Genomic DNA, 15333 nt, shown 5'->3' with positions numbered 1-15333 from the left:
AGGGCTGACAGAAAATCACAAGTCCTGGACAGCTTTAGGTCTTCTGGTTCAAGCCAGGATCAAAGATTGACAAGACAAAAGATTCAGGCTGTGATCTTGATGACTTGTCAAGGGTTTCAGTTTATTTAAAAAAAAATATTTGTGTGCCCCAGACAGTGACCAGGTCAGTGACCCAGGAGGCTTTCTTGCTGCTGCCAGCACCACTGTTTCAGTCTGGGAGGCAGTCAGCAAAAGAAATTCATAAGGAGGCTGTCCTGTCCATATTTATAGGAAGGAATACATTTGAGTTTTCAAATTAGTTGTTTGCTTTCTGCTTTTCTTTAAGAAAAAAAAAGGTCTGCCTTCTAGAATTCTTTTACCAAAAAAAAGTAAAAAATTATAACTTTTTTAGCCAGGGACAAGTACTGCATTGGAAGAGGAGGAAGGAGACAAGGAGAATTTTTTTCTGCAATGCTTTTTGTTCAGACTTTAAAATGTCTCATAACTTTATGAAACTGGGGCACTCAAATGTGTGCTGAAATTATGAAGAACTCAGCAATTGCTCAATAATAACCATTTTTCTAGTGTTGTACCCTGTATAAGGGGGTATTGCCTAGGATGTGATATTTTCCTCTTGGCTATTTCAAGTCTTCTCAAACAAAATACCTCTGCTCAGATGAGGAGCAGTGTGGAGGGATAGAATTTAAGAAAATAGTGCAGCAGGTAGTCTCACACCTGAGGAGTTGCAGCTGTACCAATCACCAAAGATTAGGAACAGGCCTGCCCTTAATAGGCCACAGCTGTGTCAAATAAGAAGAGTGCTACAAAAGAGTGGGTTGTGCTGTGGAGAGGGTTGGAGTTTGTTGGCTCTGCTGTGGAGAGAGCTGGAGTTTGTTGGTTGTGCTGTGAAGGGAGCTGGAGTTTGTTGGTCGTGCCGTGGAGAGGGCTGGAGTTTGTTGGTCGTGCCGTGGAGAGGGCTGGAGTTTGTTGGTCGTGCCGTGGAGAGGGCTGGAGTTTGTTGGTCGTGCCGTGGAGAGGGCTGGAGTTTGTTGGTCGTGCCGTGGAGAGGGCTGGAGTTTGTTGGTCGTGCCGTGGAGAGGGCTGGAGTTTGTTGGTCGTGCCGTGGAGAGGGCTGGAGTTTGTTGGTCGTGCCGTGGAGAGGGCTGGAGTTTGTTGGTCGTGCCGTGGAGAGGGCTGGAGTTTGTTGGTCGTGCCGTGGAGAGGGCTGGAGTTTGTTGGTCGTGCCGTGGAGAGGGCTGGAGTTTGTTGGTCGTGCCGTGGAGAGAGCTGGAGTTTGTTGGTCGTGCCGTGGAGAGAGCTGGAGTTTGTTGGTTGTGCTGTGGAGAGGGTTGGAGTTTGTTGGTTGTGCCGTGAAGGGAGCTGGAGTTTGTTGGTTGTGCTGTGGAGAGGGTTGGAGTTTGTTGGTCGTGCTGTGAAGAGAGTTGGAGTCAGTGCTGTGAGGAGCTGCCCCTGAGAAATCACTGAGAAGGTATGGGAGATTTACAGTAAGTTGACAACAGAGCAGTCACTCCAGCAGGGAGCAGGATGAGCAAGGCAGGACAGTGCTGGAGCCCACAGTGACCCCAGCCTCAGTGGGGAGGGATGGTGACAGCCACAGCCCTTGCTGACTGGCTGTGGCCATCAGACAAAGGCAAGGTGGTGAGTCAGGGCACCAGGGACAGTGAGAGATGTGTGATGAGCATCAGCAGGGCTGGGCCTGGGCCCACAGGTGATGTGCCTCAGGTGATGATGTGTCTCAGGTGAGGGGCAGGACAGGGTTTTGTGTGGGACAAGGCTGGCCCCAGGGGAGGCTGCCCAGCACAGTTACAGTGCTCTGGGATCCTGGCACACTGTACATCTCAGTGGTTTTCATATTTCAACTTTTTTATCATAGTCAAGTTTAGCAAATCTTAAACAACTGAAATGTGTTGGTATTTCCAGGATAGACTAGAGGAACACATGCTGCTGTAGTGGCTCGCTCTTGGTGTGCTTTGGACTCTGCCTCTTGGGTCAGTTTGTAATCTACACAGGTGTTCATGGCACCCCAGCAACTTCTGTCTCCCTCCTGTACCTGTGCTCTCATCAGCTGCCTAAGTAAAAATCAGTAAGAAGCTAATAGTATTTGGAGGATGAAGTAACTTTTAAAAATTATAATATTATAATAATAATATATATATTTATATGGGCAGTTAGTTGAGTGAATAGTAATTACTTTATTGAATAAACAAACTCCTTTTAAAACTGTTGTTTGTAGGAAAATGTAATTTGCAAAATATGTACTATTGCAGCAAAAAATAGTCCAGAGCTTCTCTATTTCAAACAGAAACCTTGAGAGTCAAAGTGATTGCCTTGTTCAAGTGCTTTTCAAGGACAATTCATAAGAGATTGGTATTACATTGCAAGAAGAATTTGTTAGAGGGTTTTTTGAGTATGGAACTGTTACAGGGGCAGTGCTAATCTAAAATACTTCCATGGGCACAGTTGGGGCAGAATGCTTTCCAAAGGACAAACTAATGATGTTTCAATGGCTCTAAAAAGAATGCTCTTTTCATCTGTCACATTTACTGGAATGTGTTTTGTTCTGAAATATGTGCTTCTTCAAGGGAAACCCACACAACTTGGATTTGGAACGTTTGAGATGCAAAATTTCTTTTGCTGTGTAGTGTCTCATTTGTTGTAAGCTTTCTGAAAAGTTGAATGGAAAAAAAGAGAGAGGCATGATGATGTTAATCAGTTTCTCTGCTTGTAGTTTTAAGTGATAGCAGCAGATTTCAACACAATAATTGAAATTTGTACAGGATTAAATTAAATTTGGTAATTAAAGGATTTTTTTTCCTTATCCTATCATAACCCTCCTGAATGTATTTTTGGTAGGTTGACTTTGCAAACCGTTTTGTCGGAGGTGGTGTGACCGGGGCAGGACTAGTACAAGAAGAAATTCGGTTTTTAATCAATCCAGAACTGATTGTATCAAGGCTCATCACTGAAGTCTTGGATCACAATGAATGTCTTATCATCACAGGTTAGTCTTTGCAGAAAATGTTTCACATCAATTTCTGGTTTTATATATACGAAATACATTTCAAGTTGAAGTTTAGTATGTTTAAATGCTGTAAGAATTAAAAAAAATAAAAGGGAAAAATATTAATACCCATTTGACAAAGAGCCTCCTACTTCATCCCAGCTAACACCACAAGGGACACTGTTCCATACATATTCTGTGAAAGGAAGAAAACTGACAGCAAGCAAAAGAACTTATTTAATCCTTTTTAAATGTGTTTGAGGACTTGGGGTCTTGAGATAAAGACTGCTGATGGGCAATATAGGTAACAGCCACAATTTCCAGCTGTTAGCTGATATTGCTCCTCTTATGTTAAAAGATGTGGGGTTTTTGTTCCTCTCCTAAATTTGTAACATTTGATGTGATCAGTGGGATTGAACACTCTTGAGAAGAGGAGCTACCTTCTGATTACCTAAAAGGGGAGGAAGAGGAAGAGTAGAAAATCCACATCCATTAGGAAAGGGTAGAAAGCTAGGAAGTGTCTCTGAAGGATTTTGATCTTGTAAGTTTGACATATGTTACTTGTATGTTAGTTATGGGTTCCTAATCATATCAGAAATAACCTGCTTCTCCAGTACCTTGCTGAGGAGTTGTGTGTGATGTCCTGTCTGCCCAGAGCTTAGCTGAAAGGGCTTTTTCTTTTGCTTCCCACTCTGTCATAGACCCTGGATTATTTAGTTATCCATTGGATTAAAACAGCATCAAAAACCAAATGTCACTGTTAAGAACTGGAGCAGCCCAGGTCGTGCTGCATGTCTCAGTTCTATGCATGAATGAGCATTTTTCATGACTGAGGAAACAAAATGATGCCATAATACTACTTTATTTACACTAAAGAGCAACTATAAAGAAAAAATATATTTACTGAGAGAGATCCCCTGGGTAGAAATTACAATAGACTATGTTTATATTTTTCAGTCTGCTGTAGCAAAAATATTGGGTTTAGTTACCTGAGCTGTCTCAAAAGTCAAGAGTTTCTGTAGGTATTAGAACACATTCCTTGGAAAAATCCATCAATAGCACTTCTTTCTCTCACATGCATACACAGTAGAAATTTGAGCTTAAATCTTGCAGGTCTTACTCTGTTCTGAGTTATTGATTGTGCTGGGCAGAGTATCTTTTGTTTTCAGTCTTATGTTTGGCAATCTTTTTAAGACAGTGTTTTATTTTGTTTTTCCACTCTGCCAGAATTAATGCCCTTTCTGTGAAAAGTTTTTGATAAATTGGCTTTTGTGATTACATTTTAAAAAACTGAGTCAGAAAAGTTGTTCTTGGCCATCAGAGACTTCTATTCTATATTTTGGATGTGATACTATATTAGCATATTTTAAGCACTGTCCTCTGGGAGAGACTTTTTTGGGAAGGGGAAAAACAGCACAGCTATCAGTCTGGGTAATAACTGATTAGGGGGAAACACTAAATTAGTGTTTTGAAAGACCTTCCATTCCCCTGCAAACAAAAATGGTGATTTGGCATGGACAAGTAAAGGTGAGAATGTTTTTTTGCAGCAATGTTTTATCTTTCTTAATATTTTATCTTCCAGTGTTTTGCAATTAGTATTTGGGATATGGAGTTCTTCTCTAATGGAAATATCCATTCCATCATTTTTATTTAATCCCTGGAGCTTTTCCACCTTGGTTCTTAGCCAAGCCTCTTCTGTGTCACGATCCTCTTGATAAATTACATTCTTTGTGATGCATCTTGACTCGGCAGCCTAATGGGTATTACTGTGTAGCTTAAATTTGCAGTGGAGCCCAAGAAATTGGGAGATAAATTAAATTTGTTGTGATTTTCCAGTATCTGGTTAAGATCACTGCTGTAATGACTATGAAAATAGTCATGCAAACAGTGGAGTTCTTCAACACAGACATCTACCTACAGAAATGTCAGCAGCAACACCAGAGATTCCTACAGCTGCATTTCTGGTAGAGCTGTGAATAAGTGTGAGTGGTTTTCATTCAGTTCTTTTCTTTCTTTCTTTTTTCCCTCCTGTTTGAGCTCACACATCCTCAGGCAGTGTTAAGAGCAGATGAAGCTGTGTTCCTTGTTTGCTTTAAATTTAAAGATGTATCAATGGCCAGTGGGGACTGCATCTTAGCAAGGCAGTTTTGGAGCCTTCTGACCACATTAGCCAGGCAGCAAATGGGATGAGATAATTGGTTTGGCTGAAAATTTACTCAGAGGAGAAAATTGGTTTTCAGCTGGATTTAGCAGACTGATTGTGCCAGTGTTGGGAGAGCCAAAGACTAATGGTGGTCCAGGATAAGGTTTGGCAGAACTGATTGAAAGGGAAGGAAGGACCTTCCTCTCACTTATGGCACTGAATGTGCCTTTATATTGGTGACTATAAAACTAAACTTTTGCAATTTTCACATCTACTTTTTGTTTAGTGCTAGTGGTCCTGCCTCTTTGGGGGTATAATTTCTAGCTGATTAGAAATACTAGAGGAACACTATGGTGGGATTTTTCCCAATCCCTGGAAACATTATAATGCTGTACACATCATATGCACATGTAAAGATAGACTATGGAATCTGAGGAAGGTAAATTTATTTTTAGTAATAATTGCAAATCTGTCTAAATTGGAGAGGTCCCATAAACACCAACATTTGGCTGGCAATTTCACTTTTTGCCTGATGCTGTTACTTTTACAAGTCTCACAAAGGATAGATTTTTAAATGGTACTTATATATACATTCTTTTGATTTTAGGTAGGCTTTTCTGGAGCTTGTTTTTAAAGTTCTGGTGGAACCTTATTCATGGTTTGCCTTCTTTGACCTCTTTTTTTTTGATGGGAAGAAAAAAGAGTCACCCAAAATATTAACATATCTAGCTTATCCCATACTGCTTCTGTTCTCTCAGCAACAGAAGTTTGTATCCCAGTAATTCACAGGCAGAAGTATTGCCAGTGAAAATTGTATGACAAATTTCCAGAGCTTCACTTATGAAAACTCATTGATTTTCATTAACTTCAGATTCCTGGGACATGACTTTGTAGTCTGTGTGATTTCCTTGAGTTTCTCCAGTATTGATTTTTTTTTTCTTTTAGTGGATATATGTGTGTATATGGGTGTATTGCTTGCTTGTTTGTTTCCTGGTGCTTTCGTCATCAGACACTACACTTCCATAAAAATGAATGAAACAATGAACCTTGAAAAAGCCAGCCTAATACTTTATCATTTAATCTATCCTGGTGCAATATCTTGATGACCTAGAATTTTCTTTTCCCATCTTAGACACCAAAGGAAATGTTTCCTTTTTCAAGCTGGAAATTTTGCTAGGTTGTCCTCTAAAGAGACCTCTCAGAAGAGTCACATACTTCCCTTATCTGTCTTTTCTTGCTCTGTGCTTAGACACTTTCATCAAGCCTGTCAAGAGAACTGAATTTTACTCATGTCAGGAAAAGTCTTAGTGAAGGCTGATAGCCTGCAATTCAATTAGAAGGCTGATTTCAGAATATGGAAGCTGCTTGTGGTTGTCTTTTGTCTTTGTCTGGGCATGAATGTGTGTGAATACTTAGGCATATTTTGTTATCCACATTTTTCAGATGATTTTTTTTTAATCAGGAAGTGAACTTGGTGAGAAATCTCTTACCATCCCACTCATTTTGCATAGCAGCTTTTCAAAATAGCCTTAAGTGAGATTTGTGTGCCTTCAGAATGATTAATGTTCTAGACTAAATAAATAATGAGTGAGTAACAGGACAGATGAATTAAATGTGCATTGATAAGTCTTGTCAGTTAAAATTAATATGTGTAAATGGGGAAAATATTTTGACGTATATGCATCATTGTAGAGTTTTTAACAGCTTGTTTCCCATGCTTGAGACTACTGGAGGTAAACATTCAAGTTTCCTTGTCAGTGAGGTTTAAAGTTAATAGTTCTATGGTTTTGATTGTTCAACTTCAATTGCATTTTTATTTAGAGATTAGAAAACTCAGATTAAATTTCAACCTTTGTATTCTCAGAATGTTGCTGATCTGTGCAATAGTTAGGCAGTACTCTCACTTTAATCAGATGTTTTGTGCTGTCAGCTTGCAATTCCTTAAACCTTATTTCTCCCCATTCTATTTATAGACATAGCTGGTATCACAAATTAAGGGACTGCTAAACGGTTCTCTTCTTACTCTTACTGTTTGTAATTGTGCCAAACCATACCTGCACGAAGCTCCAAACAAGTCAGCTCAGCTGGTCAGAGCATGGTGCCGATAACGCCAAGGCCATGAGTTCACTGAAGAGTTGGACTCATGATCCTTGGGGGTCCCTTCCAACCCAGGCAATTCTGTGATTTCTGCAACTCAGCTGTTGTGAGCTCAGAATGGAGAGAAGGTGTGATTTTGTTGGGGCATTACTTCAGGAGTATTTGTCTGAAACATTTGTGCAATGCCCAGGTTTTGAAGCAAGGTCCTGAAGCTCTAGAAAATGAGGTGAAAGGCAACCTTTTTAGAAGGGTTATGATCCTTGTTCTCAGTTAAGATACACTCTGTCTTGGGATAAACCTTTAAAAAGGATTTGGTATAGCAGAGCATAATAGCTAAAATTACAGGTGGCTTTAAGGAGCTGCTTTCTGACAGCCTTTAATAATTGCCAGGATCCCCTTCTGGACCTTTTCAAGAGCAGCCAAGTACATTCCAGGCTGTGGTTTTTTGTGCTGAGCCTTTATTGTTAAATACTGGGCAGCATACATAGATCTGCACTCGTAGTGTTCTGTGGTGGTGCTGCTCATCACCTGTGCAAGGGAGCTTTACAAGGAAATCTTGTACTCGTGGTGCAAATACAAATTCTCTGTTTCCCATTGCTTCTGAGAGCTGTGTGTTCATTTGGAGAAGCAGTGATTCCTATCAAAGATTTGCCAAGTGAAAAAAAAATGTACATATTTTATATGTAATCTGGACAATAATTTGTTTCAGGTACTGAGCAGTACAGTGAGTACACAGGCTATGCAGAGACTTACCGCTGGGCAAGGAGCCACGAAGATAAGACCCCTAGGTAAAGTTGCACATAAGTATTTTAAATGAAGGAAGAAAGAAATGTTAGAAATTTGAAAACTTTTTTCCTAGCATTTGCCTTAATAAGATATTTGCTTGATGTTGCTCTCTTCAGCAGAGCCAACTGCCTAAGAAAGTTATGTCATATTAGTAGTGCCATACTAATGCTAATAAGTGGTACCTGCCCTTATGTTGGTTCTTAGACTAACATCTTTTACAGTTTAGAGATATATGTGTTTGCACATTTTTGCTAAGATACTGATTGAACTATGGTTTGCAATATCACAAGAAGTTTGACAATGATACCTCAGATGCCACAGTGCAGCTGATGTGTGGCAAAATAAGAATGGATACCATGAATCTGAGTAGAAGGCTGTGAGCTCTTGAATTTATTTCTCCAGCAATGTCATTAGAGTATATACAGAAAATTACTCATTTGGTATAGAAACATACACAGTGTACTCTCATTTAAATGTTGGAGGAAGACAGAGAAACACTGACCTTGCAATGTTCTTACATACTTGATAAATAGTGCTGTGTAATTAGATTTGTTTCACGTTCATGCTCAAAGTCTAGCCAGGGTATTTCTGAATTTATGGGGAGGCCTGTCTCATTTTTGATGCTGCTTTCATTCCCAACCCACAAAGAGAAAGTATTCCATTGTCTGTTGAGTTCACCTTTTCAGCTGCTTCTAACAGAGAAGGGAATTGCTCATTTTGAATTGGGGTTATATGGCTGATATTAAACAGCTAATGTCATCTACTTTTCTCCCCCCTCCAATTTTAGGGATGAATGGCAACGACGCTACACTGAAATTGTTGCTATAGATGCATTTCACTTCAGACGGTTCCTTGATCAATTTGGTCCAGATAAAATTAGAAGAGAGCTCAACAAGGCCAGTAACTTCTTACAATAACCTGCAATCTAATGTTTATAGAGCTTTTTCAAATGTTTTTATGTTATTGTCTTCATCTAAGGAAGTTCTTGCTTAGTTGTGTCTCATATGACAGGTACTTGCTGTCCAGAATGTTAAAGCAAAAGATTGTCAAATATATTTCTTGTCCTTTGATGTGCTATTCAAAGGTGTATTTTATACAACTTTCAAAAATTTGAATGAAACTTGGATATATATTTTGTTAATTCTTCCCTGTCCTGCTTCCAAATGATGGGCTGAGAGTTGGGGTTGTCTATCATGGAGAAGAGAAGGCTTCAGGGAGGGACTTTTAATATGGGCAGGTAGTGACAGTACAAGGGCCAGTGGTTTTAAACTGACAGAGGACAGGTTTAAATTAGGTATTAGGAAGAAATTCCTTACTGTGAGGGTTGTGAGGCACTGGAACAGGTTGCCAAAGGAACCTGTGGATCCCTGGTAGTGTTCAGTCCCAGGTTGGATGGAGCCCTGAACAACCTGAGATAGTGAATGGCATCCCAGCCCATGGCAGGCAGGTTGGAATGAGGCAATCTTTGAGGTCCCTTCCAACTCAAACTAAATTATGAGTCTAAGTTCTTTCCCTATGATTTGTGCTGTTGAATCCTACTCGGCTGTGCAGTCAAGGTGGAAAAGGAGGTGCCTCATGTTTTAACATGGGGCACTTCATAAATATGGTCCCACTTGCTTTTCTTCCACCTTTCTTCTTTGCTCTTGGGATATTGACATATTGCCTGGGAGTTTACCTTTTCCTATATTGATGTTTTCTTGAGATTTGATCCAGCTGTTCATAAATCCCCTTTATTTTCACAATAGCTGTAAGGGCTGTTGTAACTACATATGTGTGTATAAAGACTGACAATGCAGGCCAGTTTAATCCTTTAAACAAAGCTTCTGGGTTGACATTCAAAGCTAGCATGCTTCTTACTAATAATCCTTGCACATTATTAATCATTATCATAATTTATTCAAAGTTTTCAGTCCTTGACCCTGCCCTGAGTCAGCTGTGTAAAAACTGCACTTTGCAGTGGCTGTGGTCCTTGATAATCTCACACATCCAAGTTCCCAGGCTGAAGAGCTCTTTGACAGGGGAAAGTGGAACTGTAGTGGACATAATTTTTTTTCTCTCCTCTGCCATCCCTAATTTGGGATCTTCTCCTTAAGTAAGATATTTGAGATGTTTCCCAGTCCTTGGTGTCTGCCATGGATTCCCAAACATAATGTTTGGGAACATTGGGTTACTTTCCCAAGCTGTGGCAGGTGCTTTATCATCTGCATAGCCAAGGTTTTCCTGTCACTTGTTTTTCTTCTTGTTTTGCTGCTGCTCTTTTGTTGAAGCTAAAGCAGTCTTTTCCCAGCTTTTAAGGTTGTACTTTGACAGGGACTAGTAATTGCCACCAGTGAGCTGTCTGTGGTTATGGGACCTTAACTTTTCAAGGCTTTTGCTGTTATCCCATGCACAAATTTTATCTGCTTTTATCTGCTGACATGCTGTGTCTGGAATCAGTGTCCAGTTCACAAAGCAGATTCTCCTAAGTTAACTAGAAGGTTAATGGACCAGAATTAGGGCCTTGCATGGCCAGTATAAGGCATAGGTAGTGAGAGGTGTGTGGCCTGTTCTAGCAGTGGCAGTGCTGTTTTTACTGGGCAGTGGAGTACAGTAATGCTAATTCAGTTATACTTTGCTAGTGTGCCAATTTTTGGGATCAAAACATGCTGTTGAGTTTCCTTAGTGTGATTCTACATTTACAGATGCAGTGAGCTTGGGTGTTGAATATAAGAGCTCAATGTTGTTATTGTTAAAGCCTCCTTCTTTCTGCAGTATGGAGGGTATAGAATATAATAGAATTTATTTTAAATAAATTCAAACATAGGAACACACTGCCCTAATTCTTGGCTGTAAAGGGAATACACCCGCTTGAAATGATGTACAGTGCTGAAGGACTAATTTAAATTAGTTGTGAAACCTTAGCATCTTGACTAAAGTAACATTCATCAGCTTGTTTCTTCATGGTTGGTAATGAAATTTGCCCTAAAAAAGACATTTAAGTAGAGTTTGTAAACCTTACTGATATCTTAGTACAAAATTCTAATTACCTACATCAGTGAATTTGTGATCTGTCTACAATTTTCAGTGTATTGATTTGGTTTAGATTTTTAAAATAAATTATGGTAAATCACTGCTACATTTATAAGGTGTGTTGGTTTGGCTGATGTTTTTTTATGAGGACTGATTGGTATTTAAGAAAAATTTTAAGTCTTTATCCTGAAAAGCTTCCTGTAGCTGTGATGAAATGCCTGGGACTCAGGACCTGTATCTTAATTTTTAACTTGGATCCAAATAAGGCAAAAGTCTTCCTGTCTTAATTTTTTTGTTATTGATGTTGAATTTAAAGGAAGACTAAGGATGTATTGAAGTAGTTTGAATTTGGTATTGCTAGAAGACACTGCTGGTTTTTGTTATCATTTTACTGTTTGGAAGCATTGCACCAGGCTGCCTCTCAAATCCATCTCTGACTCTTGTGTGCATGCAGGCCTACTGTGGCTTCTCTCGCCCCAACGTTCCACCTCAGCATCTCTCTGCAATAGCCACAGGAAACTGGGGATGTGGTGCCTTTGGAGGGGACTCCCGATTAAAAGGTAAATCATAGCAATTCTTCATGTTCAGATTAATCAAATCACTTACATTTTGGTCCTGGGCCATATGTTTTTGTTCAAGTACATTTTTTGCTTTTGTTCTAATTAATATATGTTTGCCAAGAAATGGCATTCTATAGAATTGGTACATTACTGCTGATCTTTAGGCTGTGAGTAATGTGGCCTTCAACAAGAAAAGAGCATTCCACTTTATTCTTCGTGCTGTAGACTGTTATGCTATTTTCAGTTAAAAGTTTGGGGCAAGCACACGATGCTGAAATGCTGGGTTTGCAAGGACTTGTAGCACTGAAACCTTCCAAAACACAAATGTTTATCTTTAGTTCACAGAAGAACGTGTTCATTGCAGTTGTCAGTCATATAAATCAGTTGACCTTTCTGGAGCAGTCTTTTCAGATTCTGCCTGAAATATGTATCTCTGCAAAGCTGTTTAAAGTACCTGGTAATTTGCAAGGCTTCACAAATTTGCTGGCAATGGTTAATGTTTAGTCTTACTCCTTAATATATTGCTGTATGCCAGAGAGGTTTCCAGTCACTCAGTCATGCTGCTTTCTTTCCTGACTTGCCTGCTATATCACTCACTTTCTCATGTTCTTTTATATTTAATTAGAGTATTTGTAATGCAGCAGATATCCCATGCCTACATTCATTTAAGACCTTTTCCATCAATTCAAGAACTGATGGATCTTGACATATAAATTCATATCCTGGTTCATATAATTTTAAGTAGAAATTTACATTTCTTTGTTGTTTCCAAGCATTTGAAGAGTATTTCAAATTTGCTTTTCAGAACAGCTTTCGGTAGATGCAGTGAGACAGTCATCAGGCTACCAGTTTCTTTTCTTTTTTTAATGTGCTTAATTCATAAAGCATCTATTTTTTTCTCAATGCTCATTGAGTTCCTGGCATTTTTTTTTTATTTCCATTAGCTAAAATAGGCTGCCAAATGCATATCTTATCAAAATCAGGACTAGTATTTACTGTAGGATCTGAGCATACTTGATTTATGTTAGGAAGGTTTAACAAGTACTTCAATTTGCATAAGATCTTGGATCTGAACTTGTAATATCCCATGTATGTTTTTTTAAAGTAGAAGAAAGATGTCAGTACAGCCATTGCTCCAGGTGCAAGTCCAGAAGTTAAGTGGGATCACATCAGCTGGGTGCAAGGGCCAAGAGAGCTCAGATCCCTCCAGACCCCAGTACCACAGGGGTCTGTTGCTCTTCCTGTGATGCTTCTTTCTGTACCAGAAGCATGGAAATTTCCCATGGTTTTGTGTATCATTAATGTCCAGAAGATTGTGAAGCCTGATTCTTGACAGAAATTTTGATCCTTGTTTCACAAGATCTATAGCAATTCAAAATAAGCTTTAGGATATTTTTAACATCTTGTAAAGTGAAACTGCAGTTTGGAATGAATAATAAGATTCATTAGGTTCTGTTCCCCTATGCAAGCTAGTTAATTAGACTCTAAAAGCTAAACTACTGAAGCTATACTAAATCCACAGCTGGTTCAGTGGTTTAATTAAAATATCATTCCCAGATTGAGATTAATTTCACATGTGAATCATGTAATTTATAATTTTGGCTATGGGTTTACAAGAGGAAGTTTTTTTGATTGAGGGATGCAGTGTTTTAATAGGTCTCTATTTAAAAATGTGAAAGATTATTGAGCTGAGCTCTGAACAGCTTTCTATTTAGCTTCCACTAGCAGGTGGTAATGCACTATGTACACTGTTTTATTTAAAATTAATCTTTACAAAGACAATATTAATCACATTTTAATTAACTCTACTTACTGGGTGGAAGAAGGAGGAATTAATATCAGAGCTGCACCAACAGGCTCTGAAGGAAGACAAGCTGCAGCAGATGAAATAGTTACTGGGGCCCATTGGTAGGACTGTTGTAGAACCTGTGATTGATTGCACGCCTCTGTGCCACTCCAGCCTGGCAGTGCTGGCTGATGAAAAAACTGCACTCTTCTAAGTTTGGTGCTGCCTAAAAGGGTCCTGGTTTTCTTCTCCCCCTTTGTTGTTCCTGGCTCTGTGATCTGGTGCCCTCCCTTGCCTCAGCTCTGGCTCTTGGTAAACTTTTCACTCTGCCAATTCAACTGCTGTTCTAGCAGAAAAGAATTAGCTTTTATTCTGCATCCATAATTTTCTGCTACTTTGGTGAATGGAATTGGCATAATGATGTCTGATGAGCACCAGAGAGCTGCAGAAAAGTCAGGAGCTGGGTGAGAAGTGGACCAGAGCTACTTTCTCCAATTGCAGTGGGTCATTAGCTTGGCTCAGCAGCACTACTGATCCAGATGATTTCTCATGGTGAATCTTCAAAAAACTGTTCCCAAGATAGGAAACATTTTTCTTTCTTTTACATATAGAGGAAAAAAAATCTGTCTATATTGTAATGTTAGCTGTTGGCAGAACTTGGGGTGCAGCTTGGGCCAATGAGTTTGACAGAAAACTGGAAGTTAACATGAATTGCATTGCTGACATCACCCCTCACAGGTCAGAATAAGCCATCATCTTCCTTGCTGCATACTTCTATTGTAGGTATCATGGACACCTTAAATTATGCAGGAACAGGCTGCAGAACCATAGTTCTTTTCTTGGAGCTAAAAGTTGGGTCAGTTTTCACTTTGCATAGCTTACCTAGTGAAAGGATTGGCTTCATTCCTTCTTACAGGTGGCACAGAATGGAAATTGCCAAGTGCTCATGGATGCTTTTTACCCCACTGTCTGTGGCTGTATGGGCAGCCCATACCAGGGGCTGCTCTGCTGCCACAGGCATTTATTGACTAATTAATGTCTGCATGCTGCTTGGGGGCAGACATGGACCAAAATAAACCCCTCTCAGTTTTAAGCACATTGTTTATCTGGAAGTAAGGGTGGATGTCACTAACAGCTCTAGCAGAATGCTCCAACACTCTTGACTTGCAGTGCCCAGCATTCTTTACTACTTCATTTCTTCATTTAAAAAATGGAAGTAATATTTACCTACCCATTGTTTGTAGTGCTTTGCAGCATCCACGTGGACATGGGTGCTATGGTTATTTGCTGTAAACTTAAGCTGTGTTTTTTCCTTCAGCAAATTGTTTTATCCTGTGTTCATGTGTAATCTTTTTTCCTTGTTTTAGCCTTAATTCAGATATTGGCAGCTGCAGAGGCTGGACGTGATATTGTGTATTTTACCTTTGGAGATGTGGAGCTGATGCGGGACATTTACAGCATGCATACTTTTCTCTGTGAGAAGGGCCAAACTATTGGTGAGCAAAAAGAAATCTTTGTGTGCACAATAGAGACATGACCATCTCTCCAAGTAGAAATTTTCCAATATGAATTCTTGTTTCTAAGTGCTGAACACAAGCAAATGGGTCTCAGTTTATTTGTACCTGTTCCCAGAATGGGAAGCTCTTCTGATTTGGGGTCTACTGCACAGTGCTAATCAGTTTAGAAGACTTGTAGATCCTTTTCTGATTCACTTAGGAGTTATGCTGAAGAATTTGAAAACTAGAAATACATGTGGTAGGTAGAAGATTTGCAAAAGCTTTTGATATAACTCAGTAAAGCTTTGAAAAGGGAAAAGCTGCTTAGGCATTCTTGATACAGGTTTGTCTTCTAGTGGTTCTGTCTTGATCCTGCAGGATGTAGTCTGATGTGTTATTCAGTTGCAATACAAGAAAAGCAGTATATTCATTGCCCTATTGTAATTGTTATGTGT

The 15333-nt window shown here is 39.4% G+C and overlaps 1 protein-coding gene across 2 annotated transcripts in view; it reads left to right on the top strand.

The window, feature by feature from the left end:
- The window catches only part of PARG (poly(ADP-ribose) glycohydrolase), a 63023-nt gene that overhangs the window by 43981 nt on the left and 3709 nt on the right, over positions 1 to 15333 (top strand). For both annotated transcript variants that reach the window (XM_054636913.2, XM_054636915.2), the window contains exons 13-17: positions 2854 to 3001; positions 7951 to 8029; positions 8815 to 8923; positions 11491 to 11596; positions 14750 to 14878. In XM_054636913.2, the coding sequence (XP_054492888.2) occupies positions 2854 to 3001; positions 7951 to 8029; positions 8815 to 8923; positions 11491 to 11596; positions 14750 to 14878 (571 nt within the window). The remainder of the gene's footprint in view (positions 1 to 2853; positions 3002 to 7950; positions 8030 to 8814; positions 8924 to 11490; positions 11597 to 14749; positions 14879 to 15333) is intronic.

Source organism: Agelaius phoeniceus, chromosome 9, assembly GCF_051311805.1.
Source record: "Agelaius phoeniceus isolate bAgePho1 chromosome 9, bAgePho1.hap1, whole genome shotgun sequence".
NCBI classification, from domain to species: domain Eukaryota; kingdom Metazoa; phylum Chordata; class Aves; order Passeriformes; family Icteridae; genus Agelaius; species Agelaius phoeniceus.
Note: the sequence above shows the minus strand (reverse complement) of the source record. Positions and strands in the feature narration are given on the sequence as shown.